Genomic DNA, 25596 nt, shown 5'->3' with positions numbered 1-25596 from the left:
ACACACTGCCAATGTTAGGCGTGTGTATGGGAGGCGAAGTCAAGTGCAGGAGAGCGGATTATAGTAAACAGGCACACTTTAATACCGGTCAACAATGACAGCACATAAAATATACTAGTGCCAAAAACACGGTACATAACAAAAGTGCAGCGCCTGACAAATATCAACGTAACAATATACAATTACACACAAAGACATGGAGGGGAACAGAGGACTAAATACATGCAGTGTGATTATGGAATGAAAACCAGGTGTGTATGAAACAAGACAAAACAAATGGATATATGAGAAATGGAGCGGCGATGGCTAGAAAGCCTGTGACGTCGATCGCCGAACGCCGCCCGAACAAGGAGAGGAGCCGACTTTGTCGGAAGTCGTGACAGCCAAAGGAAGGGGCCGGTCATGGAAGTCCATAATTGGCTGAAACTGAAAGTACGTAAAAAATGTGGCATATAAAAATTACATTCAAAAATATATATATTTGAAATAGACGTGTTTGAATTTTGTACATTCAATATCTACCTGCAATGTTGGGTAACTATCTTTCCTGGTAACATATCCCATACGATGCTTGTCATGTACGTAAGTCAATGCATGCCTATCAGGGGACACTTTACTACAAGCAACTAATATGTATATTAGTTTCCTCCAATACAGCAGACAAACAAAGGTTGACAATTTCATTGAATTCATGAACATGACACTGGTAGGGTGCTTGCCGAAAACCGTATTCTGTACATCTGTATTGCATGGTCAATGAATGATCATACTCACATATGCTGTCTACCTATACTCAACTGAACACAGGTATACCAGTTTGCACAGAATTAGAATACCTAAGAGGATACCTATAGCCAGTGCTTGACTTGGGCTTAAATAGGTGCCGGTACTCATTTTGGGTGCCGGTACTGTTTATATTTATGTGCAGGAGCTCCACAACACTTTTGAGCTAATATTATATAAGAGGAACAGGAGCTCAAGCAGGTGAGCTCCTTAGCTCCGGTGAGGTCCTGCCCATGTCAAGCATTGCTTATACACCTACTTTCTGGAGGGTCAGCAATACTCTCTGCCGAAAGCTGCATCCCCTCTCACTGCATGGGGCTGTCAATTAATGATTATAAATGTTTCATGAGTGTATACCTCAGTTATTATAAGACACAAAACGCATAAACAGCTTGTGGAGAACATTTCAAATCTGAAAGTGTTGCCATGGAAACCCATAAAATGACATAACTCTGTGGTCACCCTTGACTGAACTGGCTAAAAGTATGTATGATCTGAAGGAATTCACACGTTCAAGGTACAGTAGGAATAACCCCTAACATATTCAGGACGAAAAGAGGCACAGAGACATCTACCTGCATTACAATTGGGAGAGAAATGGGACATAATGAGAATTTTGGCTTGTTATCAGAGAGGAAGAGGCAGAGCGAGAGTGTTTACTCTGAGAGTGTTTACTCTCTGCCAACGAGGTCGATGAGAGAGTTGAATTTGGTCAACAACAAAAACAATGAATTTGCTACGTGAGGCTTATTTGATCCAATATAATTTGGTAATGGTTAGGTTGTTTCGAATACACTGATATAATTGTATTCGGCAAAAATAAACAACAACGTTATTAGCGAGTTGTGTCTATGGAGTTGTGACCGTTGTGCACACGCGTATCTGGCCTCTCATTGGGTAGAATTGTCCCACCTGATCTCGCCACCTCCCGTATGCCTTCCATCTTTGAGGACATGTAATTTCCATTGTTAGATCGGTCACTCGATTATCTTGAAAATATAAGATTATCTTTATTGTTATGCATTGTATCCAGGGGACAAATGTTGTGGTTGGATAGACAGGAAGTTGCATGTTTCACAGAAGGATGTAGCTAGCTAGAAGTTAGTTAGCTCAAAGATAAACCTTTATGTTGAAAAATAAATACTTCTATGGCTCTGGGGTGCAAAGACACCAATGCTGTTTCAGTGTTGAGTTGAAAACCAACGCGTCGGATCTGTTTGGTAACGTTATAATCGTCGTCAGGATCCAGAAATCAGGTAACTTTAGCTAGCTAAAATGCTATCCAAGTTAGCAGGGGTGTAAAATCATCTTTACGTCGATTCTGTTGCAAAACGTTTACTCAGACGGAAAACGTAAACCAGAGTTTCTATTGGACAAATTATGGTAGGTCCCTCCTCGTTTCATTCAGTTTGTTTCCGTTTGGTTGTTAAACGGTAAACGGTTTTCGTAATGAATACACCCCTGGTTAACTAGATAGCTGAAACCACTGCAGTAGCCAGCTAACATGCCACCTAATTTAACATATCACGGCGTAGCAGTCTGGACTCAGACATAATGTATTGGCACAGACTGCCTTCGTGGGTTGGGAGTTGTGACCACAGTATGTGAACTTGACTGGAGCGCAGAACGAGTTTCCCGAGGCTGGAACTTCGGCCTTCTCCAGCAGCGTTCACTTCATGAGCTCACGCCTCGATCACACTGACAGTGTTTTGCATTTTGGTAGCAGAAGTACATTTATTTCAAATGGAACGCTGCGTTTGCCTTGCAGCATTGCGTTGCAGAGGCAGCTGTAGTACGTTCAGTGTGGATTTATTGAACATGTGCATCAAACTGTAGACAGTTTGACAGAAATGGTAGTAGAAGCTGAATGTTCTTTTGTTGCACCACATCCAGATGATAGTGCACCACATCCAGATGATAGTGCACCACATCCAGATGATAGTGCACCACATCCAGATGATAGTGCACCACATCCAGATGATAGTGCACCACATCCAGATGATAGTGCATACCATTTTGCGCAATAACACTGGCGGTGTGCCTGCCCATCATGCATTTGTAGGCTACTTTAAAATATATATATATATTATTTGTATTTGTTTTTTGTATGATTTTTGTTATTTTGTATTTGTATTTCATTTAAAAAATGTGTTGGCTACTTGTGTGCTTCTATAGAGTACCACAGCATGAGTCATAATACCCATAAAACCTAGTGGTCAAACAGGAAATGGTTCCAATCATTTTTCCACCATTCATTTTCCACATAAGGGATTTCAGAAACACTTAAAGACTGTTTTGTGTAGGCTTACCTTGGCGTGATGTTTTGCACAAGACAGTTCTCATCTCCTAACCACGCTACTGCCTCCGCCGCATTGTTCTCAACACCAAAATGCTGGTTAACTTTGCTATTATGCACATAACAACATGGTCTAGGAAAAGGCGTCAATTCAATTCATCACTGATGTTTCAGAACCGCGGACAGTGACCGTTATCCAATGCGGGAGAATGTGCATTTGTTATATAATTTTTATTAGTGTTGCACCATTGTTCTTACATAATATAAAATAGCCTAGTGGTTCGTGTTGGGCCGGTAACCGAAAGGTTTCTGGATCGAATCCCCGAGCTGACAAGGTAAAAATCTGTCGTTCTGCCTCTGAGTATAAGGCAGTTAACCCCACTGAAGAGTTAAGAAAATATTTACCAAATAAACAAAAGTAAAAAATAACACAATACAATAACAAGGCTATATATAGGGGGTCCCGATACTGAGTCAATGTGCGGGGGCACAGGTTAGTCAAGGTAATTTGTACATGTAGGTGGTGTAGGTAGTGGTGAAGTGACTATGCATAGATAATAAACACAGAGTAGCAGCAGTGTACAAAACAAATGCAGGGGGGGTGTCAATGTAAATAGTCCGGTAGACATTTTATTAATTGTTCAACAGTCTTATGGCTTGTGGGTAGAAGCTGTTAAGGAGCCTTTTGGTCGTAGACTTGGCGCTCTGGTACTGCTTGCCATGTGGTAGCAGAGAATACAGTCTATGACTTGGTGACTGGAGTCTCTGACAATTTTTGGGTATTTCCTCTGACACCGCCTATTATATAGGTCCTGGATGGCAGGAAGCTTGGCCCCAGTAATGTACTGGGCTGTACACACTACCCTCTGTAGCGCCTTATGATCAGATGCCGAGTAGTTGCCATACCAGGCGGTGATGCAACCGGTCAAGATGCTCTCGATGGTGCAGCTATAGAACTTTTTGAGGATCTGGGGACTCATGACAAATGTTTTCAGTCTCCTGAGGGGGAAAATGTGTTACCGTGCCCTCTTCACGACTGTCTTGGTATGTCTGGACCATGATAGTTCGTTGGTGATGTGAACACCAAGGAACTTAAAACTCTCACCCGGCTCCACTACAGCCCCATCGATGTTAATGGGGGCCTAGTGTGTCGCACTCGCAAATGCTTCACAATTTATTTATTTGTAGGCTATAGCCTTTCAATTAATTGAAATAATAGGCTCAACTCCATTCACATATTATGGTTATGACCAAGTTCGAGTTGACGTTAAAAGATAAACTAGATAGCTAGCAGAGGTTAGCCTAGCTAGCTGTGACTTTCAGTTGAAGCTGTCATTCACATGAAAATTGGACTGTGTTAGCTAACTAACTATTTTGCTAACTAAAGTCAGTTTAAATATGCATGTGGAATTAACCAACAAGTATTTATGTTTATAATACGCTCCCACGTGTGAATGAATTAGACCAGCTAATGTCAGTCAACCACTAGCCCTTGACCATGACTCAGTTCCATTACATTACACATAAGAGTCACATAAGAGTAAATGCATCTTCTGTAGGGGGAGTTTTGTTAAGAGCCTCGAAGCTCAATCTGAACATTAACACGGAGCGCTTGTGGTATGGTTTCGGAAACCATAATGACCTTATCTTTCATTTCAGCGAGAAATCATTTTCAAAAAAACAAGGTTAAATTGATACAAACTCTGATCTATTTAGGGCGTAAATCGTTATTTTCTTTTGGCCAGTTGTTTTTAGGTATTGGGACAATCAGCGAAACCGCTTCTGGAACGGTAATGCGAGCTGGTAAAGGCAAGCCTGAAGTGGACAACCAGTTTTGAGTCCAAGATAGGACAGTGGAATGGGGCCTGATCACCTCCGTGAAAGCACTGTAACAAAGTGTTTTAAAACGTTTAGCAACGGAAGGTTAAAATGTGCATCTTATCCGTCCAATTCAGGCACTCCCTGTTTCCATCTGTTTTCTTCCATTTGGTGACTAATGAATGCGACCCAGGCCTTTCGTCATGGCTGGACCCATCACAGCAGCTGAACTTCTCCACCCAACCCCCCATACAGATGGATGGAAATGAGAGGTGACTTATCCAGGGTGCTGCTGCAAGAGCACTAATCAGTGCTAATCTGTTCTGGACCAGATTAGAGCTTTGTTAGAGATTAGAGCATCTCTCATTATTCTCTGTGTACAAAGGAGAGGCTCCTTCTGTGTTCTGTCTGTTTTAACACTTTTAAAACAGTGTGTCTTGGTTTTTGTTCTCGTCTCGCGACGATCTGGTACGAAGCCGTCGCCGACTAGCTCTTTCGTTTCTCACCTGAGTTGCTTTCCTGTTGCGCCGATGGACGCTCCCTCCTCATCCTCCTCTTTTCCTTGGGACTTAGTGTTCATGCTGTCATCATCATAATTTATCTTGTCTCCTATGGGGATTAACATTAGCATGAGTCTCCGGCACCGTGGACACTGACTCCCATTTGTCCTCCTCTTAAAACGCTGTGGAGATTTTTATCTCTTTTTCCCGTGATCCTTTTTTAACATTTCTCCTGGGGGGGAAGGTAATCAAGGAGGGGGGCGAAGATGCTGAACCAGGGGGCCGTGATGCTCTTTACAGGGCTCTGTGGGGCACTGGTGGTGCTGGCAATCGCCTACTATACCTACTGGTAAGTCCTGTTGAAGGGAGCAGTCGAGGACCACGTCAGAACTTTATAAGAACTTTATAGACATGACTGGTCCCGGTTCCACAGTGACTCCAACTGCGTGAGGCTGTGTGCAACCACAAACTATAATCTAAAATCTCTTGAACTACCTGACACTGTTTATTTGGGAGAGTGTAGACTGGGCTTGGTTGGTTGTTGTCTCTGTAGCACTTTAAATTAAGTTGATTTCTTTGGGTTTGTCTTGTTATTTGTTCTGGAGTGGCTCGGGTCCTTAGTTTAGCCTGTTTTGGCCTTTGGAAGGCCAATGGAGGCCAGGCTGTTTCTCCCTGTTAATCAGTTTAGCCCTGAGTGGCTATTGCTAATCTCTGCCACGTCCAACGTCCAATCAGGCCTTGTGTGTGTGTGTACCCTTGCATACTTGGTATTCTGCTAAATGGCTTTAACCTAGTACATAATCAATGCCAATTTACATCCTTTGCATGCCTTGTAGGCTAGGTCAGGGGTTGTAAATCTTTTCTGTTTCAAGACTCACTCAAATGCTTAACAAATATATGGGGACGACCCCCTACATCAGAAATCACATTTTGAAGTGTTATTTTTATAACTGTCAATGCATACATAAATACTAAATGTGAGATGTTTTAGCCTTACTGCTGTTATTTTCAATTTGTAGTTGTATCTATTGAAAACTAGTTGAGAAACAGTGGACTTCTTAGGAAATGTTTGGGTAAATTATCATCAAATAACACAGACACATCAGTTGGTTTCAAACTAATAGACAAGCAGCCTATACAAGCACCATGCCCATAGAAAGCAAGATATGAGTTGAGAGACATCTGAACATCCCCCAAAAATCTCTAGGCCTGGGTATAGACTTTTAAAATAAAAAAAAAAATATATATATTTTTTTTACACGTGTTCTATTTCTTCCACTCAATTTCATTCAGTAATTAGAATTGTGTGTGTGTGGAGGGGTGGAGAAGGCAGGACACAGTCTCCCCGACCACCTTATACCTGGGGGAAAATTATGGCTGAACTTTTTTAACCTCCTTGTGTGTGTGTCTCACACCCGGTTCGTTGGCCCAGTATTGACGGCCAGCCATTCGTCTGAGGGGATCAGGTGATTGCAGACCCTCCCCTCCCTCTCCCCCCAAACACACCACTCCACCAGGCAGCGCTTTGTCAGGCAGGCTAGGGGGAGCGTCTCCCTCCTTCCCACTCCCTCTCTCTTCTTTTGTCTCCCTTTTTCTTCTGTGTGGGGACAAGTTTCCCACTCTGCTAATGGACGGCCTTGTGAGATGTCATTTGTCTCCTAGGCAAGACTCCAAAATGAACTAATGTTTACTGAGGAGCGCTAGTGTTTCTCGCGCTCTCTTTCCCACTACTTGTAATTCTCACTCTGTTCCTGACTGTGGGCAAAGCTAGGGCTTCACACTTTGACAAAACTACTTGCTCTCTCTTCCAGAACAAGGTTAGTGGTATTTCTGCTCCTTTCCCAGGGGTTATTGGCGTGAATGGGATGTTATTAATGAATATTGACCTCGTTGAGACGATGGAGCCATTTTTTTTATTTTACTAGTAATACTGTGTTAAAACCCAGAATCACCTGTTTGACTGTGAACTGATGCTCCTATTGTAGAGAGAGAGAGAGGCTATACCAGTAGTTTCAATGGATATCAACTGCATTTTAAGCATGCATGCTATTATCTGCTTGCAGATGCCAGACACTGTAGCAACTGCTTGTATTATATGTATGTTTGCAGAGTTGACTTTGCCGGCTGCAGCTTTGACGTTTGACTGCCGTGGTTGTTTGGTGAAGGAAGCAGTCCAAGGCATTGCAACCTGATGTCAATGTGGGACAATCCTGAAGTTTGATAGCCTATGCCTGAAGATCAGTATCCGTAGAGAATGTCACCCTTGTTGATGTCTGCTTGATTCTTGAGCTTCGGATAAGGTCGTTTTCTGGTCCTCTTCAGTGCTATCTGCAGGAAACGGCCTTAGTTTAATGGGCCATTTAAAACATGGGTCCTACAGACCTACACCACACCCTGTTATGCCTTGGCTTTATGGCATCCATCACAACTCCTCAGGGCAGTGAAGTTAGAACATAATCTTGAAGTATTAAGAAAGTGTATTGGGAAATCATAGTCAGCCCACAGAAAAATATGCACATGCGTCACTGTGCTTGCTCAACAGTATAGCTTCCTTCCGGGTCACGGCACCACTACTGTCCTCTTGACCGTGTCTTTAGCCAACTATAGAAAACCTAGCAGTTCAATAGCTTAAAATGTCTCCACCCACGCTAAGTAGTGAGGTTTTGAATCCAACTCCGTTACACACACACAGAGGATGGTGAGTGTTTGTTCAGCCGGACCAAGTTAATGTTCTCTCAGCCCCATGTTCCCTCAGTTCCCACAGCTATATCCTCCCTCAGTTCCTACAGCCCTATGTTCCCTCAGTTCCCACAGCCCTATGTTCCCTCAGTTCCCACAGCCCTATGTTCCCTCAGTTCCCACAGCCCTATGTTCCCTCAGTTCCCACAGCCCTATGTTCCCTCAGTTCCCACAGCCCTATGTTCCCTCAGTTCCCACAGCCCTATGTTCCCTCAGTTCCCACAGCCCTATGTTGCCTCAGTTCCCACAGCCCTATGTTGCCTCAGTTCCCACAGCCCTATGTTGCCTCAGTTCCCACAGCCCTATGTTGCCTCAGTTCCCACAGCCCTATATGTTCAAATTACTTGAGTAGATGCTGAGATACATACATCTCAGAAAATGCCGTTTGGGCTGCTGGAATATTGACAGAAGGTCAAAGTCATAGTGATTTAAACAATTCAGTAGGTTCCATATATACTCTCACATTTGTGTAGATGCTGAAATACTCAGCATGTTCTACATTTATAACAATAAGCATTGGTGCCAATTTTGATTGAAATTGGTTCAGTTGGTACTGAGGGACCACAGGGCTGGAGGGACCACAGAGCTGGACCCCTGATCAGATGCTTGAGGTCACTCAAGTCCACGCTCTGTGGGTGGGACCTCCTGTGTGTTGGTACTACAGGCCTGTAGTACACACACACACACACAGCCATTGATTTGGCTCTTTGTTTCTAGGATGTGATTTGACAAAAATAGTGTGACTGACTTAAAGTTCATTCTGGTATTTAGGCCACTGTGTAGTTATTAGTGTTTTAGGATGGGTTCAGTATAGCTTTGGAAAGTAGTCTGTTTTATTCTTGAGACTGGACATAGGAATTGGGGCACAGTGGGTGAAATGTCTGTCGTGGATACAGTATTACTAATTCTGTAGTATTACTAATGATCGTAACATGTGGGAGGGAGTGGAGTGGTGCAGGCCTGCTGTTTGAGGGTGTGTGTGGGGTCTAGAGTTAGCAGAGAGGAAATATCAGAATCCCAGAGATGCTGAATGGGGCCATTGTTGCCAATTTAGAGACGTTGTTGCTATATTTAGCAAGTTTTGATACTGCTCCAGAGACTGTTACTGTTAAAAGAGCCTAGTAACAAATGCAGCTACTTATCAGGCTGCCTTGGAGAGTTTTGATAGCATTTGGAGACTTTTCCCATTCAATTCTGGAAGTAAATATCTGCAACAGAGGTCACAGCAAGAGCGCACAAACAGTTAACACTTTGTCATAACTGCTGATGTAAAAAGGGCTATATAAAATAGATTTGATTGACAGGCACAGAACGCTACTTTGGGGGTCGCAGCTGTGCTGCAGCAAGGCAAGTTCATGCTGTGACGTTGAGAAAAATAAGTTGTCAAAACACTGAATTGGGCTAGTTTAGGAGTTGGACACCTGGCGTGGGTGTCTGTGTGTGAAAAAGGGAGTGAGTAAGCAAGTTGCTGGCCTTGGTCCAAGGCAGTGAAAGGGCGTGTGTGTGTGTAGGTATGCGGACATGTAGATGTCAGTGAGAGGGAAATGATGTGCAACGCCATTTGGATGAAAGGGAGTTTATTTTTGTGGGCAAGCTGTGTTTTTAGCCTGATAGTTTCCTATTTTATATTGGGGAAATATAAATGGAAATGAATCACAGGAACTAACTGGTTGTCTGCTGAACTCCTCAGAATGAACCTGCTCTTTCTTTTCTTTTTTTTGTCACAGTTCTCTGAATAATTAACTCAGTTGTATGTTGTTTGCAGTTTTTTCTTTTCTTGTTGCAAGTTAGATTCTGTTTTGGGAAAGAGTTTGTTCAGATCTTTCCCTTTAAACTGGGGCGGCAGGTAGCCTAGTGGTTAGAGCATTGGGCCAGTAACCGAAAGGTTACTGGATCGGATCCCCGAGCTGACAAGTTAATCTGTCGTTCTGCCCCTGAACAAGGCAGTTAACCCACTGTTCCCTGGTAGGCCGTCATTGTAAATAAGAATTTGTTCTTAACTGACTTGACTAGTTAAATAAAAAAACAGATTGTGAATAGTTTGTAATGGGGTTCTTCTCTGTCCCACAGGTCTGTGGTGTTGGCTGACGGGCCGTGCAAACGGGGCTTGTGAAGGGATTCCACCGTGGTAAGTTGCACTGGAATTTCAGAAAATGATCACTCCTCCACTATTAACCCAGCCTCATCGAAGGGGTCAGGAGTTTTCCCTGACCGTGTGACCTGACTAGGAATCCTCGTCATAGCCAATAAGGCTCAGACTTATTCCTGGTCAGATCAGTTAGTCAGCGGAAACTCCTTGCCCTATCATATTCATAAACCTCCTCTTTTAAAAGGTAGGAAACATTCATTTTTACTCACCCGAAGAAACAACAGTGTCGTCAAATACTTAGTAACGTAGTTACTGTAGTCACGATCAAAGTGTTTTTAATTTTTTACATATCTATTAACTTATTTTGGATATCTTAATAACTACCCACAATGCACTATTTCTCAACATTATATGGAGAACCGGTGCTACCTGGTGACATTTTCAACAGAATTAAATGGAAATGCATAGTTTCTTTATGGTGTTCTCCCCCAGGTCGGCCGTAGTTTGTTGGTAGCCCTGCTAGCCCCCAGACAGCCCTGGCCATGGGGCTGATAGCGTACATCAAGAGCCTATTCATCCTCCAGCTGCTCGTTGGCTTTGTGTTTGTGGTCAGCGGCCTCATCATCAACTTCATCCAGCTCTGCACCTGCGCCCTATGGCCCATCGACAAGCAGCTCTACAGGAAGATCAACACCCGCCTCTCCTACTCCCTCTGGAGCCGTGAGTCACACTCATAGTCTTGAGTCGTGTGTGTCTGGGGGAGTAGGCTCGTCAACGAGCAGCACATTCTGGCTGATGTCCCAAAAGAAACCAGTCTTAAATTTCTTCTTAACTGACTTGACTAGTTAAATAAATAAACATGGTGTACTGGTTTTGGTGTTTCCCTCTATCCCTCTAGTTGCTGTGTTGTGTGCATTCCTCTCATGCAGTCTGTGTGGGGTGGCCGGTGAACAATGGCCGCAATGGATTTTGGTCATTATAGTTATTTACCACGTTTTCTGCACTGAACTAGGTTGAATATTTGTCTATTGAAAACTTAGACTCCCCCATAGTCTTCATTTGATGTATTTCGTGCTTGATAGGATTTCTCTCTAGAAAAACGCGCTTTGAGCTCACAAAAAAAACAAAGTGGAATTTGAGTAATTGATCCAACTTCGGTCAGTTTATTGTTTAATAATCAGAGAACCGGAATTGAGACTAGTGTAATGTAGTTCATTGCAACGGTTCGTTGCGACTGGTTACATGCTGACCAGACCACTCCCATTGCGTACAATAGCGTTGCAATATAAATATCCACATTATTGTCATTGCACCCACACTGCCCGCGCACATCTGCGTAGCCAGGCGCTAAAATGGAACTTGGTTCTATTTGTGACACTTGACGCGCTGCAAGTCCCACCTCTCCCATCTCCTCATTGGTTTTTAGGAGCATATACCCACGTGGGTGATTGAAAGACGAACTGAGGTTCACAATCCAGTCCAGTTGGTGGTGGTAATGCGCCTTAAAGTTGGTTGCAAACCACCATATAAAGTCAGAAGCCTGAAGGAGGAGAGATTACTAGAAACAAACTCTTTTTACCCTTTTGTCTGTGGAGAACCTTGTGCATTTCAGGTAAAATCACAACCCAATGTTTACATCCCAGGACAAATTAGCTAGCTGGATAAATTACCATAAATGTTTGCTTATCAACTAGTCACCAAATTATATTGTTGGTTTTGATATTTCAACCTGCCTTTCCTGATCGCGTCTGGTGTGGGGTGACAAAATTGACACCATTTTGCGACTGGGTGCTTCATTGTGACGGAGTTTACACTGGTTCGTTGTTAACTCTCTGCTGGCCCTCTCTGTCCTGTAGAGCTGGTGATGCTGCTGGAGTGGTGGTCAAGTACAGAATGCACCATATTCACAGACCAGGCCACGGTGGACAAATTTGGCAAGGAGCACGTCATCATCATCCTCAACCACAACTACGAGATCGACTTCCTCTGCGGCTGGACCATGTGTGAACGCTACGGCGTGCTTGGAGTGAGTATGTGTGTGTTTGATAGAGGGGGAATGAGTTTAGCTGCCTATATCTACTGTTTATGAAAATATAATGTTTGGTAGGTTGGCTGAACAAAGTCGTTTCGTCTTCTCAGGCTTCAAAGGTCTTGGCCAAGTACGAACTGCTGAAGGTGCCACTGATTGGCTGGACATGGTACTTCCTGGAGATTGTCTTCTGTAAGAGGAAGTGGGAGGAGGACAGAGATACCGTGTTCAAAGGCCTGACCCAGCTGAAGGATTACCCTGAGTTTATGTGGGTGAGTAAGACGACAAACCAAAACACAATGACGTTTGCCCCTCTCCCTTTGACCATCAGCGTGTGTCTGTATGGAGTTGTACCCTGGGGTGTGTTCATTAAGCATCAAACAGATGAAAAATGCACATTTCTGTTTACCGTTGAATAATGTTTTCCACTGAGTGCACAAATTAACACGCCCCCCAGATTCGTTGCCGGCTACGTGCACACAATTTAAGCCAGTAATCTGACAAACTCTCATGGGGGAAAATGCAAGGGAAGAGCGGGTCTGAGGGGAGGAATCAAAGAAATACAACTGAGATACAGTGGACAGTGTTGCCAGAAATGCACATCAGGGTGTGTCTGAGGTAGTGCACCTCTGTTGGCGTTCCTACCTTCTGTTGTTTCCAGTGGGACACGTAGGGATTACAAGGTCATGAGCTTAGTGTGTTCAGTGTTTACTGCTCCAAAGACATCAACAGGGTCACCTCCAAAGACCGCAACAGTGGTTGTGCGTGTGTGTCGACTTGTCTCTCTCTCTCTTTCTTCAGTTCCTATTGTACTGTGAAGGCACCCGTTTCACACCGAAGAAGCATGAGATCAGTATGGAGGTAGCAGAGAGTAAAGGTCTACCAAAACTCAAATACCATCTACTGCCCAGAACCAAAGGCTTCACCACAACACTGAGCTGTCTCAAAGGCACAGGTGGGACACAAGCACACACAAGCACGTTTACACACACATTTGCTGCATCACACTCATGGTCGCACTCTTTCCTTTCTCAGTATCTGCTGTGTACGACGTGACACTAAATTTCAGAGACAAGAAGGTCCCAACACTGCTGGGAATCGTCAGTGGAAAGAAGTACATGGCAGATATGAATATCACGTAGGTGGCGCCTGTCCCTCTCCAACAGACAAAGGCAGTGCACTGGTCCTTTGACCCGCTGACATACTGTATCACCAGACTTGCTGCCCTTTAGTAGCGTTATACTGAATTGAGTTCCCCTCCTTCCTGTATAGACGGTACCCAGTGGAGGAAATCCCAGAGGACGAGAAGGAGTGTGCAACCTGGCTTCACAAGCTCTACCAGCGGAAGGTGCCGGAAACTCAGCTTTCCCTCCCATTTCTTTACCCTTTCTGTCCATAAGTTAATGACTCTCTCCACTAATTAAATATTGACAACATTCTCTCTTTCTTCCTTTCTCTTTCTGTAGGATGCACTGCAGGAGCACTACGAGAAGGAGGGCAGTTTCCCCGGTCCCGCTATCAAGCCCCCCCGTCGGCTGTGGACGCTGCTCAACTTCCTCTTCTGGGCCACCCTGCTTCTTACCCCCCTCCTCAACTTCGCCTGTGGGGTGTTTGTCAGCGGCTCTCCCCTCCTTATCGTCATCTTCTTGATCTTCTGCATTATCGGTGCGGATGCCACCCATTTAGCCTGCTAAGCCTACTGCTTTTTCCAAGTTCTTATGCTGTTAGGACCTGCCTATACTATATAATCTCATTTTGACTCGTTATTGGCTGTTTTCCCGAACACAGAATAAGCCTAGTCCTAGACTAAAACGCTATTTCAATAGAGATTCTCCATTAAGCATGCATTTTAGTCCAGGACTAGGGCTCTCGAGTGGCGCAGTGGTCGAAGGCACTGCATCCCAGCGCAAGAGGCGCCACTACAGTCCCTGGTTCGAATCCAGGCTGTATAACATCCGGCCGTGATTAGGAGACTCATAGGGCGGCGCACAATTGGCCCGGGTTTGTCCGGGGTAGGCCGTCATTGTAAATAAGAATTTGTTCTTACCTGACTTGCCTAGTTAAATTTAAGGTTAAATAAATAAATACATATTACATTATTCTGCTCTAAATGTATAGTTTTATAAAGCACCTTTTTCCACTGGTGGGACTTTTTCAGTTGATGGCACCAGCACAAGATTTGGTCGTACCAATTTTTTGCAACCGAGCGCCAGTTAATGACTTGACCTGTGGTTTTGCATTCCATACAGAACAAGGCTGATAATGACTAGCTATCTTTTAAATCATGTAAGCGCCCCTGCGGAAATAAAATAGTTATGTTGTTTTTGCGTGGGCTGCTCAATCCACCGCATCCTCCGATGTCGGCCTTCTGCATTTGGGGTGGAAGGTGGCAGAACTACAGCTGTGTTTGTCAGACCAGGAGACATCCTGAAAATCAGTCTTCTCACGAAAACTTTTGTAGTGTCGGAACGGTTTGAGGCACAAAATAATATGACCCCTCTATGGAACGATAACTCTCACAAACACATACAGGATTCCCACAAGCCTCGTCTGAAGGTAGACAGACCGATACGAGTAAAAAAAAAAAATGAATGGGAAAATATATGGAAGTACTTTAGTGCCCAAAAAAGGGGTTAAATACAGGTAAAAATAATTATAATTTGTCTCTTAGATATTGGACAGGCACTTCTAAACATATCTCCTTTTGATTTATTTTTGGACTGTCTGTTGTGCCATGTATGAATATGTTGTTCAATACGTTAATAAGGGCTAATAGCAGTAAGACCAAATTAAATTGTTCATCAAAAAACAAGTTTCAAATTCTAAATCAAATTGCTAACCCAGCCCTGGGCCCTTTGACCTAAGGGGTTTTTAACTTGACTATCATATTCACATTGATTGTTTGTTGAGGGAAAAAAAATAGATCCTTTGCGCGATCTTTAAAAAGGTGCTATTGTTAACAATTCTGAACAGTGTCACTCTACAGTTGTAGGGCCCTATTAAAATCAGTTTTATCTTTTCGTAAAATCTGTTTTCCAGATTCTATCTGCAGTCAACATTTTAATTTGGGAAGTTTTTTAGGAAATACTTTAGAAATGTTAATTCAAACAGCGCATGATGACTGAAATGTGAGTGTTTTGGTCGCAGTGTTGAGCCCTGTATAGTATGTATATGTGATTACCTACTCCTGTATCTGCACTTTGTTCATTTGTATTATACCTCAGTTTTTTTGGTTGTCTTCTTCTTTCTTTCTACTGTTATTGACAAATCTCTCTCTGTCTCCTCTCCACAGCCTCCATAGCAGTGCGCCGCCTGATCAGTGTATCTGAGGTGAACAAATCCGGCTCTACTTACGGCAAAATGGAGGGCAAAAAGGAAAACTAGAACTCTTTATGGCAGTCACATTACGGTCCCTCTACTGTCAACGCTCGGTGTCTGAGCGGTTGTTGCGGTCCCCGCACAGACAGACCCTGTGCAGCCACCCTCTTTCAAAAATAAGTTAAAACTCAGCAGGAGGGTGGGGGGGATATAACTGAATAGACTTTTTAGACGTAAGTTAAAATATTAATTATGATGATTGTGACACAGAACAATATTTTTAATGGAATTGTTGCATTTGACTCCCAGTGAATGCATCCTTTCAGTGAGAGGGGGTGACAGACAGCAGGACAGAATGGTAAATACCAGAGGGTGTATCTCTCTAGCACCAAACGCTCCCTGCACCCCAGCTCCAGGCCCCCTGTCGGTCTCCTCCGCACAGCTTTGCGGTTCTCCTCAGCCACATGCTCCAGAACTTTCCTGTTTCAGCGGTACCACTTCCTCTAACATGCACCCCACTTCCTGCCACAGCAGCCCACCCTAAAGAAGTGCTCTCCACCTATCAAATATTCACATTTTCTGCTTCAGTATCTCTGACTGGGCCAGCCCAACGTCCCTCTGTAGTTTCAGCAAGGGGCTTTACTGTCTGGAAAATCCAGATTCCCAGCATGCTTTAGCTCCCCACCCTTAGCCCCATGAAGGTTGGGTGTGGAGGTGAAGGAATCTGAACACCTCTGAGCACATCCTGTTATTTGTTTGTCCGTCTCCTCATGAAACTTGTGCTGAATCCTGACACAAATGAGATTGAGCATGCTGCTACTCCTCCCGTCCTTCCCAGAAAAGCACAGACGTGATGGCCAACCTCGCACCAATAAAATGCAGTATTTAATGTTAATTTAAAGCCAGGTTTGGGCCTGAGTTGATTTCTGAATTGCTTGTAGATCCCATAAATACTTATTGTTATAAACAATAAAACAATTATCATTTGGTTTCCATTGAATATACAAAAGTGATTGAATGATGGGATTACATTTATTTCCCTACCGTACTCTGGAGTGAATTGTTCAGAGGGTTTTGAAGAGCATTTTTTTTGGCAGTGGTGGATCAACATCTAACATAAATTAATTGTAAAATAGTTAGGCCTACCACCACACCCCGGTCCCCCGTCTATTCGACCCCATTAGTGTATGCAATATAAAATATGTAACCAAAGTTTGAATGCCTTTAGGCCCATCATAAGGTGACACAAAGCTAGTATAGCAGTCGTCCAGTGACCAAGAGCTGAGGACTCGTCTGAGGACAACACCATCACTAAGATTACCAAGATTCTAATCTTTTGAAGGGTGTAAGACACTTGCATTTTCAAGAATGTTTAATGTTACGAAATTGTATTTTTAGTTGTCACTCTGAAATTTCCCCTGATGTTGATCCCTGTACAGGGACAGCAGCCATAACAGGTGAAGAGCATTTTTTTTTTGCAATGGTGGATCAACATCTAACATAAATTAATTGTAAAATAGTTAGGCCTACCACCACACCCCGGTCCCCCGTCTATTCGACCCCATTAGTGTATGCAATATAAAATATGTAACCAAAGTTTGAATGCCTTTAGGCCCATCATAAGGTGACACAAAGCTAGTATAGCAGTCGTCCAGTGACCAAGAGCTGAGGACTCGTCTGAGGACAACACCATCACTAAGATTACCAAGATTCTAATCTTTTGAAGGGTGTAAGACACTTGCATTTTCAAGAATGTTTAATGTTACGAAATTGTATTTTTAGTTGTCACTCTGAAATTTCCCCTGATGTTGATCCCTGTACAGGGACAGCAGCCATAACAGGTGAAGAGCATTTTTTTTGGCAATGGTGGATCAACATCTAACATAAATTAATTGTAAAATAGTTAGGCCTACCACCACACCCCGGTCCCCCGTCTATTCGACCCCATTAGTGTATGCAATATAAAATATGTAACCACAGTTTGAATGCCTTTAGGCCCATCATAAGGTGACACAAAGCTAGTATAGCAGTCGTCCAGTGACCAAGAGCTGAGGACTCGTCTGAGGACAACACCATCATTAACACTGGCTATCCCTACCATCCAACTCGGCTGCCAGCAGAATAGATTAATGCTTTTACAAAGAGCAGGTGAAGTGCACTTACAGGCCATTTGCAGAGTGGATTTTCCCATATCCATGATTGGATTTTACAGCATTTCAGAAAAATAGGCATAACACTTTGTACATGGCCAGTTATTGGCATTCTAAAATGCTATGCCCCTCCCACCCCCTAAAATGATCCCAATAACATATTATTAAAAAGTAGGCCTACATGGCCCCTATTATCAGACTGGTGTGTTATTTTAGCAATAAGATTGATCACCTACATTGTATAAAACTGATGAAGCATAGTGGCTATATATAGATGGCTAAAGCTTGGGGTTAACCATATGCATTAATACCCCACTGGTCTAATAATTAGATCAGGCTAGATTATATTTTTGCTAGTTAGCCAGGTATGTATTGAGCCCAGTATGGGGCTTTTGGACAGTGGAGGAAGGAAAGCTGTTAGCAGCCTACTGATTAATCTGCTATTGCTGCTGCTCCTGCTGTTGCTGTGTGGCTCCTGCTGTCGCTGCTGCTCATACTGCTGCTTCTTCTGCTGCTGCTGCTTGGATCAGCAGAGTCAACAGAACCAGCATATCCAAACGATGGAGCTGCTGGTCCATGATCAGCCACAGAAGGCAGGACAGAAGCCCAGGGTGGAGTTGGGCACTGGCTTGGGCAGGGGCATGGGAAGCCACATGGGTACTCTGGGTGGTGGGCAATGGTATTTGCCTCTGGGTCCATTGATCATGCCAGAGTGGTGGAAAGGGACTGCATCTGTTACGTGGATAACCCGGGGACCAGGTAGGATTGGGGCACCAGGTGACAGAGGTTTGGCGCCAGGTAGGACTTGCTAGGCATGGGCACCAGATGGCAGATGGGTTCCATGCTGACGCTGCTTCCGAAGGCTTGTCACCACTTCTTCCAATTCTGACCACCATCTGATTGGCTCAAACTACTTGAGCATGGTGTTAACACTAAAACTGTTGTCTACCTCTAGTTTTCACAGAGGATAATGTTTGACAAGGGTCTCTAAGTAAATCATATGATTAAAAGGCAAATTAACCACTGGCATGTGTGTTTGTGAATTGTGAGTTTTCTACTGTACAATGAACTCCATTAATATTGCAGGAGGCTATTTCCCTTTCCAACAAACCCTTAGCAGCACAGGCTTTGTTTTAGAAACGAGAGGGATGCACCTTACACCCATATTAAAAAATATGACAGTTTACTGTAGTATACTTTACAAAACTATACTACACAATAGTATCCCTCGATCATGTGTAGAACTTACTATAGAATGTTGTAGTATACTGTAGAATACAACAGGAAATACAGTATTACACCCCCCCCCCCAAAAAAAACAAGTAAATACTACAGTAATGTCCATAAAAATACCAATAAAAATATGTTATTTTTCAATGCATTATGGGAATGCAAAGTTGATTATTTAATCAAGTCTATGAAGCCAAAGTCATGATAAACTATAGGCTAGATAAATAAAGTTGAAACGTTATTAGAATTTGTGGAATTATTCAGTCAATATTATTTCATAAATACCGGAGCCTGTGAGTTCAAATAGACTTTTATTACGACATAATAAAAGCGGAGCTGGTTCATGAAAACAACTAACTTTCCAGTCTTGGCACATACTTTTTATAAATTTGTCCTCCTTCACAAACAGTAACTCCTCTTAATGACTCATCCCCTCTGGCATTTAGCCACCATTATCTTATCGTCTTTCACTAATTTTAGTTTGGTTTCATATTAGGGCATGGAAACTGTAGAGCCACACCAATAGTTCTAAAATACAGGCTTGTTCTCGACTAAGACAGGTGCATGCATGTAGGACCATAGCAACAGTCCATGGCACTTTACAAAAAATAACCAGACATGTCATCCTGCTAGCTCCTCTGAAAGGAACACCCATGTTCTGGAAAAGTTCCACGGGGTGTAACCATAGCAACAGTATATATTAGGCCATACCACTTGAACAGGTCGTGTCTCAGGTGGCTGAGGCCCTTGATTCATTTTCTTGGCCATCCTGTGACACGGTGCTGTAGATGTCCTTGCCATCTATTTTGTGAAGTGCACCAGTATCTTCTGCAGCAAAGCACCCTCACAACATGATGCTGCCACCTCCATGCTTCATGGTTGGGATGGTGTTCTTTGGCTTGCAAGCCTCCCCCTTTATCTTCTAAATATAGCGATGGTCATTATGGCCAAACAGTTCTATTTTTGTTTCATCAGACCAGAGGACATTTCTCAAAAAAGTAGGATCTTTGTCCCCATGTGCAGTTGCAAACCGTAGTCTGGATTTTTTTATGGCGGTTTTGGAGCAGTGGCTTCTTCCTTGCTGAACGGCCTTTCAGGTTATGTCAATATAGGACTCGTTTTACTGTGGATATAGATACTTTTGTACCTGTTTCCTCCAGCATCTTGACATGGTCCTTTGCTGTTGTTCTGTGATTGATTTCCACTTTTTGCACCAAAGTAGGTTCATCTCTAGGAGAGAGAGCGCGTCTCCTACCTGAGCAGTATGATGGCTGCGTGGTCCCATGGTGTTTATACTTGTGTACTATTGTTTGTACAGATGAACGTGGTACCTTCAGACATTTGGAAATTGCTCCCAAGGATGAACCAGACTTCCAAATTTTTTTTCTGAGGTCTTGGCTGATTTCTTTTGATGTTTCCATGATGTCAAGCAAAGAGACACTGAGTTTGAAGGTAGGCCTTGAAATACATCCACAGGTACACCTCCAATTGACTCAAATTATGTCAATAAGCGTATCAGAAGCTTCTAAAGCCATGACATCATTTTCTGGAATTTTCCAAGCTGTTTAAAGCCACAGTCAACTTAGTGTATGCAATGTAAAGTTCTGACCCACTGTAATTGTGATACAGTGAATTATAAGTGAAATAATCTGTCTGTAAACAATTTTTGGAAGAATGACTTGTGTCATGCACAAAGTAGATGTCCTAACCGAATTGCCAAAACTATAGTTTGTGAACAAGAAATTTGTGGAGTGGTTGAAAAGTGAGTTTTAATGACTACAACCTAAGTGTATGTAAACTTCCGACTTCAACTGTATATTTTCTTACAACAGCATTGTTGGTCAATGGCTTGTAAAGTAAGCATTTCTCGGTAAGGTCTACACCTGTTGTATTCGGCGCATGTGACAAATACAATTTGATTTGATGCCTCCCATACCATAACCCCACCGCCAACATGGGCCCTCTGTTCAGAATGTAGACATCAGCAAATCACTAGCCCACACAACGCCATACACGCTGTCTGCCATCTGCCCAGGACAGTTGAAACTGGGATTTATTCTTGAGAGCACACTTCTCCAGCGTGCCAGTGGCCATCGAAGGTGGGCATTTTCCCACTGAAGTCAGTTACGACGGCGAAATGCAGTCAGGTCAAGACCCTGGTGACGACGACGAGCACTCGGATGAGCTTCCCTGAGATGGTTTCTGAAAGTATGTTCAGAAATTCTTTGGTTGTGCAAACCCACAGTTTCATCAGCTGGTTACAGAGGATCCTGCAGGTGAAGAAGTCGGATGTAGAGGTCCTGAGCTGACGTTTTTTATTTATTTATTGTGTATTTTTACCCCTTTTTCTCCCCAATTTTGTGATATCCAACTGGTAGTTACAGTCTTGTCCCATCGCTCCAACTCCCCTACAGACTCGGGAGAGGTCAAAGGTCGAGAGCCATGCGTCCTCCAAAACACAACCCTGCCAAGCCGCACTGTTTCTTGACACACTGCTCGCTTAATCCGGAAGACAGCCGCACCAAGGTGTCGGAGGAAACACCATCCAGCTGGTGACTGAAGTCAGCTTGTAGGCACCGTGCTCACCACAAGGAGTCACTAGAGCACGATGGTACAAGGAAATGCCGGCTGGCCAAACTTTCTCCTAACCTGGACGACGCTGGGCCAATTGTGCGCTGCCTCATGGGTCTCCAGGTCACGGCCGGCTGTGACACAGCCTGGGATCTTTGTGATTGTGTCTACTTTTGTAGATGTATAATGTATAATCGTCAATGCATTACATAAAAAAAACACATGCCAGGCAAGGTTTACAGAGCTGTACATCTGCAATAGTTAAATTGTAAGAAACACTCCAACAGTATGGGACTTAGCTGTACTTGAAGCAACTCAAAGTGGCAGGAAAACTGTATATACTCAACAGGATTTTGTGCAAAATCTGTTTACCTGTTTACCCATACAGTATCCCAGTGAGACTTCAGTCCTGCACAGTGCTAAGTGTGTGTGTGCGCAAGCGCTTGTTGTAAATGTGTGATGGTTGGCACCTAAGGAAGTTGAGTAGAACTACCACATGATGTGAATTACATTTGAGTTGTTTTTCTTCTCCTTAAAAAGACTTACTTAAATTCAACGAGTTTGCATAAGCCCCTTTGGAGGCTGCCGTGTCCACCACATGAATGTTCTTCAAATCAACCATGCTGGCTACCAGCCTCCCAACACTCGCGGACAGTTCCCGAGCCTCTCCTAGAAAGAGAAAGACAAACAGAAGAAAAAAAGAGAGACAGAAAGATATTTTAATAATTTAGTTGGTCTTATTTGGTGATTGAATCTATGATAACAATGTACAGTATGAAATTAAAATAATCATAAATACACTAAAAGTTATTCCTTTTTTAGCTGGTTCTAATTCCTAAGCCCAGTATTTGTATACAATTGCTGCAGTGAACTGAGATGGTGTAAGCGGAACTGTACTGTATCCGTGATAGGGCGGTGCACAATTGGCCCAGCGCCGTTAGGGTTTGTAAATAACAATTTGTTCTTAACTGACTTGAGAAGCAAAATCAAATAAAAAGGCAGAGATGGATTAAAGTAAGCAAAAATTAATCACTTGTACAGGATGTGAAGTGACTGACGTTTTGATGTCAAGCTGTCTTCCTCAGAGTGACCTGATCGTTGCACTTAGATCCTATTTATAGCCTAGTGGCCCATTGAGAGACAACAATGTAAACAAATATAATGATAATATGTTTCAAAAGTAAATGGGAAATTATAGCACAAATAAGCGAGACACCCTATTTAGTCTATCATTAAGCCATGTCAAAATATATATGCAGTATGTGTTATTTGGGTGTGAATCAGGAGACACAGAGACCAAAAAAATATATGCAACAACACTATAGAAACGAGGACAGTGAAATATCATTATTTAGCGTCTTTGGATCCACAGTGTCTAAGCAGTACCGCCAGAATGCCTCTCTTTGTTTTAGTTTAAGTACAATGTGACCGCTTGGTGAAATCGGGATATTTTCTATGGCTACATAGCGCAGGGAGGAAGTTTATGGGGTGTTTTGTCCTGGTTTCTATTAGTACCACAGATCAGGGTGTGACAGTCTGGAGGAAACCTGGCACCACCCCTAAGGTGGTGGCAGCATCATGCTGTGGGGATGTTTTTCAGCAGCAGGGACTGGGAGACTAGTCAGGATCGAAGAGAACTGGCCACCCCACATATGCTCTCTCTAATTCTCTCTTTCTTTCTCTCTCTCGGAAGACCTGAGCCCTAGGACCATGCCCCAGGACTACCTGACATGATGACTCCTTGCTGTCCCCAGTCCACCTGACCGTGCTGCTGCTCCAGTTTCAACTGTTCTGCCTTATTATTATACGACCATGCTGGTCATTTATGAACATTTGAACATCTTGGCCATGTTCTGTTATAATCTCCACCCGGCACAGCCAGAAGAGGACTGGCCACCCCACATTGCCTGTTTCCTCTCTAGGTTTCTTCCTAGGTTTTGGCCTTTCTAGGGAGTTTTTCCTAGCCACCGTGCTTCTACACCTGCATTGCTTGCTGTTTGGGGTTTTAGGCTGGGTTTCTGTACAGCACTTTGAGATATCAGCTGATGTACGAAGGGCTATATAAATACATTTGATTTGATTTGATCGAGGGAAAGATGAACGGAGCAAAGTACAGAGAGATCCTTGATGAAAACCTGCTCCGGAGCGCTCAGAACCTCAGACCGGGCGAAGGTTCACCTTCCAACAGGACAAAGACCCTAAGCACACAGCCAAGACAATGCAGGAATGGCTTTGTCTCTGAATGTCCTTGAGTGGCCCAGCCAAAGCCCAGACTTGAACCCAATCAAACATCTCTGGAGAGACCTGAAAATAGCTGTGCAGCAACACTCGCCATCCAACCTCGCAAAGCTTGAGAGGATATGCAAAGAAGAATGGGAGAAACTCCCCAAATACAGGTGTGCCAAGCTTGCAGCATCATACCCAAGAAGACTTGAGGCAGTAATCACTGCCAAAGGTGCTTCAACAAAGTACTGAGTAAAAAGTCTGAATACTTATGTAAATGTGATATTTCCGTTATTTATTTTGAATGCATTTGCAAAAAATTCTATAAACCTCTTTTTGCTCTGTCATTACGGGGTATTGTGTGTAGATTGGTGAGGAATCCATTTTAGAATAAGGCTGTGACGTACAGAATGTGGAAAAAGTCAAAGGGTCTATAAACTTTCCGAATGCACTGTAAATGTCAACCGGTGTAATTTGTAAATAGTCTTGCCATTTCAGTGTTTTAGAAGGTTAGCCAGTATAATATGAAAATAGTCTTGCCATTTATTTATTTTTGTGTGTTTTTTGATGCAATGTGCATACCTTTTTGATGTGCTAACGTTAGCTAGCTGTGAAGGTCACTACAGTGGAAAATAGTTGTTCTTTCTCAATCGCACGTTTGCTGTTTGAATTTGATTGGCTGATGGGGAAGAATGGGTGGAGTTGCTTAAACATCAGCCTGTGAGGAAGCAGCTCCTCCCAGGCGTCCTAGAAGGCACCTAGGTTACTTGTGCTGGATTGTAGCTCCCCAGCTAGCAATGAGGAATCGGGCCAGAAACGGTCCTCTTCCGGGGGACCCGAACTGTTTGAATCTCCCCAGAATCGGGTGTCAGACTCGGCTCAGAATCAAAATGAATGACTGCCCAGAATCGTCCCAAGTACATCGGGCCATTTCTGTCTATCGGAATTCAGCTGACTTTGCCGTCATCTTACCAGAATCCCCCCAGAAGCGACCCAATGTAAATTTAAATACATTTATACAAAATTACCCGATTTAGTCATTTTAAACATTACTATTAAACAATTTATACATACACATTATACACATCCACAAAAAAAAAACAATTTTGTTTTCGGAGGAAACACCATACACCTGGTGACCGTGCATGCGCCTGGCCCGCCACGGGTGTCACTACAGAGCGATGGGAGAATGATATCCCGGCAGGCCAAAACCTCCCCTAACTCAGACAACGCTAGGGCAATTGTGCGTTGTCTCATGGGTCTCCTGATCGCGATCGGCACGGGTCTCAAACCAGCATCTGTAGCAACGCAGTTTGCGCTGCGATGCAGTGTCTTAGACCGCTGCGCCACTCAGGAGGCTCCATCCACAAAGCTTTTAATGCTTATCAATTGCCTTGCACAAAGTATCAAAATACTAAAATACTACACAGGACACTTAAATCATTTAATGTAATGTTAATTGTATTTTTTGGTCACAGGAACAATGAGAAAATATGTAAAAAATAAATAATGAGATGTCAATTATATAAAGGAGCCCGTGTATTCATCTGCCAGAGATTAGCCCCAATTGACCCGAGAACTTCACCACCCCTACCACTTCGGATACTTCGCCCTCATTCACTTCCATTTCTCCTCGTCTTCAGCTCATTCTGCTTACACCTTCTACCATTCTTCTTTAACAAACCATTTTCCCACTATTTTTAATCTTCCTCCCTCTCTGTTAGACCCCCCTCTGCCTCTCTTTTTCCCTCCATTCCTCCTCTATATTCCAAGTATACGTATCCTTATGATAATACTGCACTTCTCCTGACATATATCGTGTTCTTGCTTTCTCAAGGGATGCCATTTAA

At 43.3% G+C, this 25596-nt stretch overlaps 1 protein-coding gene and 1 long non-coding RNA gene across 5 annotated transcripts; one reads left to right on the top strand and one right to left on the bottom strand.

The window, feature by feature from the left end:
* Positions 1-97: 97 nt before the first annotated feature.
* On the bottom strand, positions 98-24923 carry LOC118363682 (uncharacterized). The gene is made up of 3 exons (XR_004821447.2): positions 24329-24923; positions 22070-22192; positions 98-426 (listed from the first exon to the last, which is right to left on the bottom strand). It is a non-coding gene; the product is annotated as an uncharacterized LOC118363682 (long non-coding RNA).
* LOC118363681 (1-acyl-sn-glycerol-3-phosphate acyltransferase gamma-like) lies at positions 1780-16585 on the top strand. Of its 4 annotated transcripts, none has more exons than XM_035744799.2 (10): positions 1780-2039; positions 10207-10264; positions 10718-10945; positions 12082-12251; positions 12365-12526; positions 13056-13209; positions 13290-13392; positions 13527-13602; positions 13721-13919; positions 15547-16585. In XM_035744799.2, exons 3-10 carry the CDS (start codon positions 10768-10770, stop codon positions 15636-15638), a joined length of 1134 nt encoding a protein of 377 aa, XP_035600692.1. In that variant the 5' UTR covers positions 1780-2039; positions 10207-10264; positions 10718-10767; the 3' UTR covers positions 15639-16585. The 4 variants fall into 4 exon arrangements, with proteins under 4 accessions (XP_035600692.1, XP_035600695.1, XP_035600694.1 ...); XM_035744802.2 differs by lacking the exon at positions 1780-2039 and adding an exon at positions 5342-5746; XM_035744801.2 differs by lacking the exon at positions 1780-2039 and adding an exon at positions 6989-7214.
* Positions 24924-25596: the final 673 nt, after the last annotated feature.

The sequence above is a fragment of the Oncorhynchus keta genome, chromosome 30, assembly GCF_023373465.1.
Source record: "Oncorhynchus keta strain PuntledgeMale-10-30-2019 chromosome 30, Oket_V2, whole genome shotgun sequence".
Classification (NCBI taxonomy): domain Eukaryota; kingdom Metazoa; phylum Chordata; class Actinopteri; order Salmoniformes; family Salmonidae; genus Oncorhynchus; species Oncorhynchus keta.
This window is presented reverse-complemented; position numbering and strand designations above follow the sequence as displayed.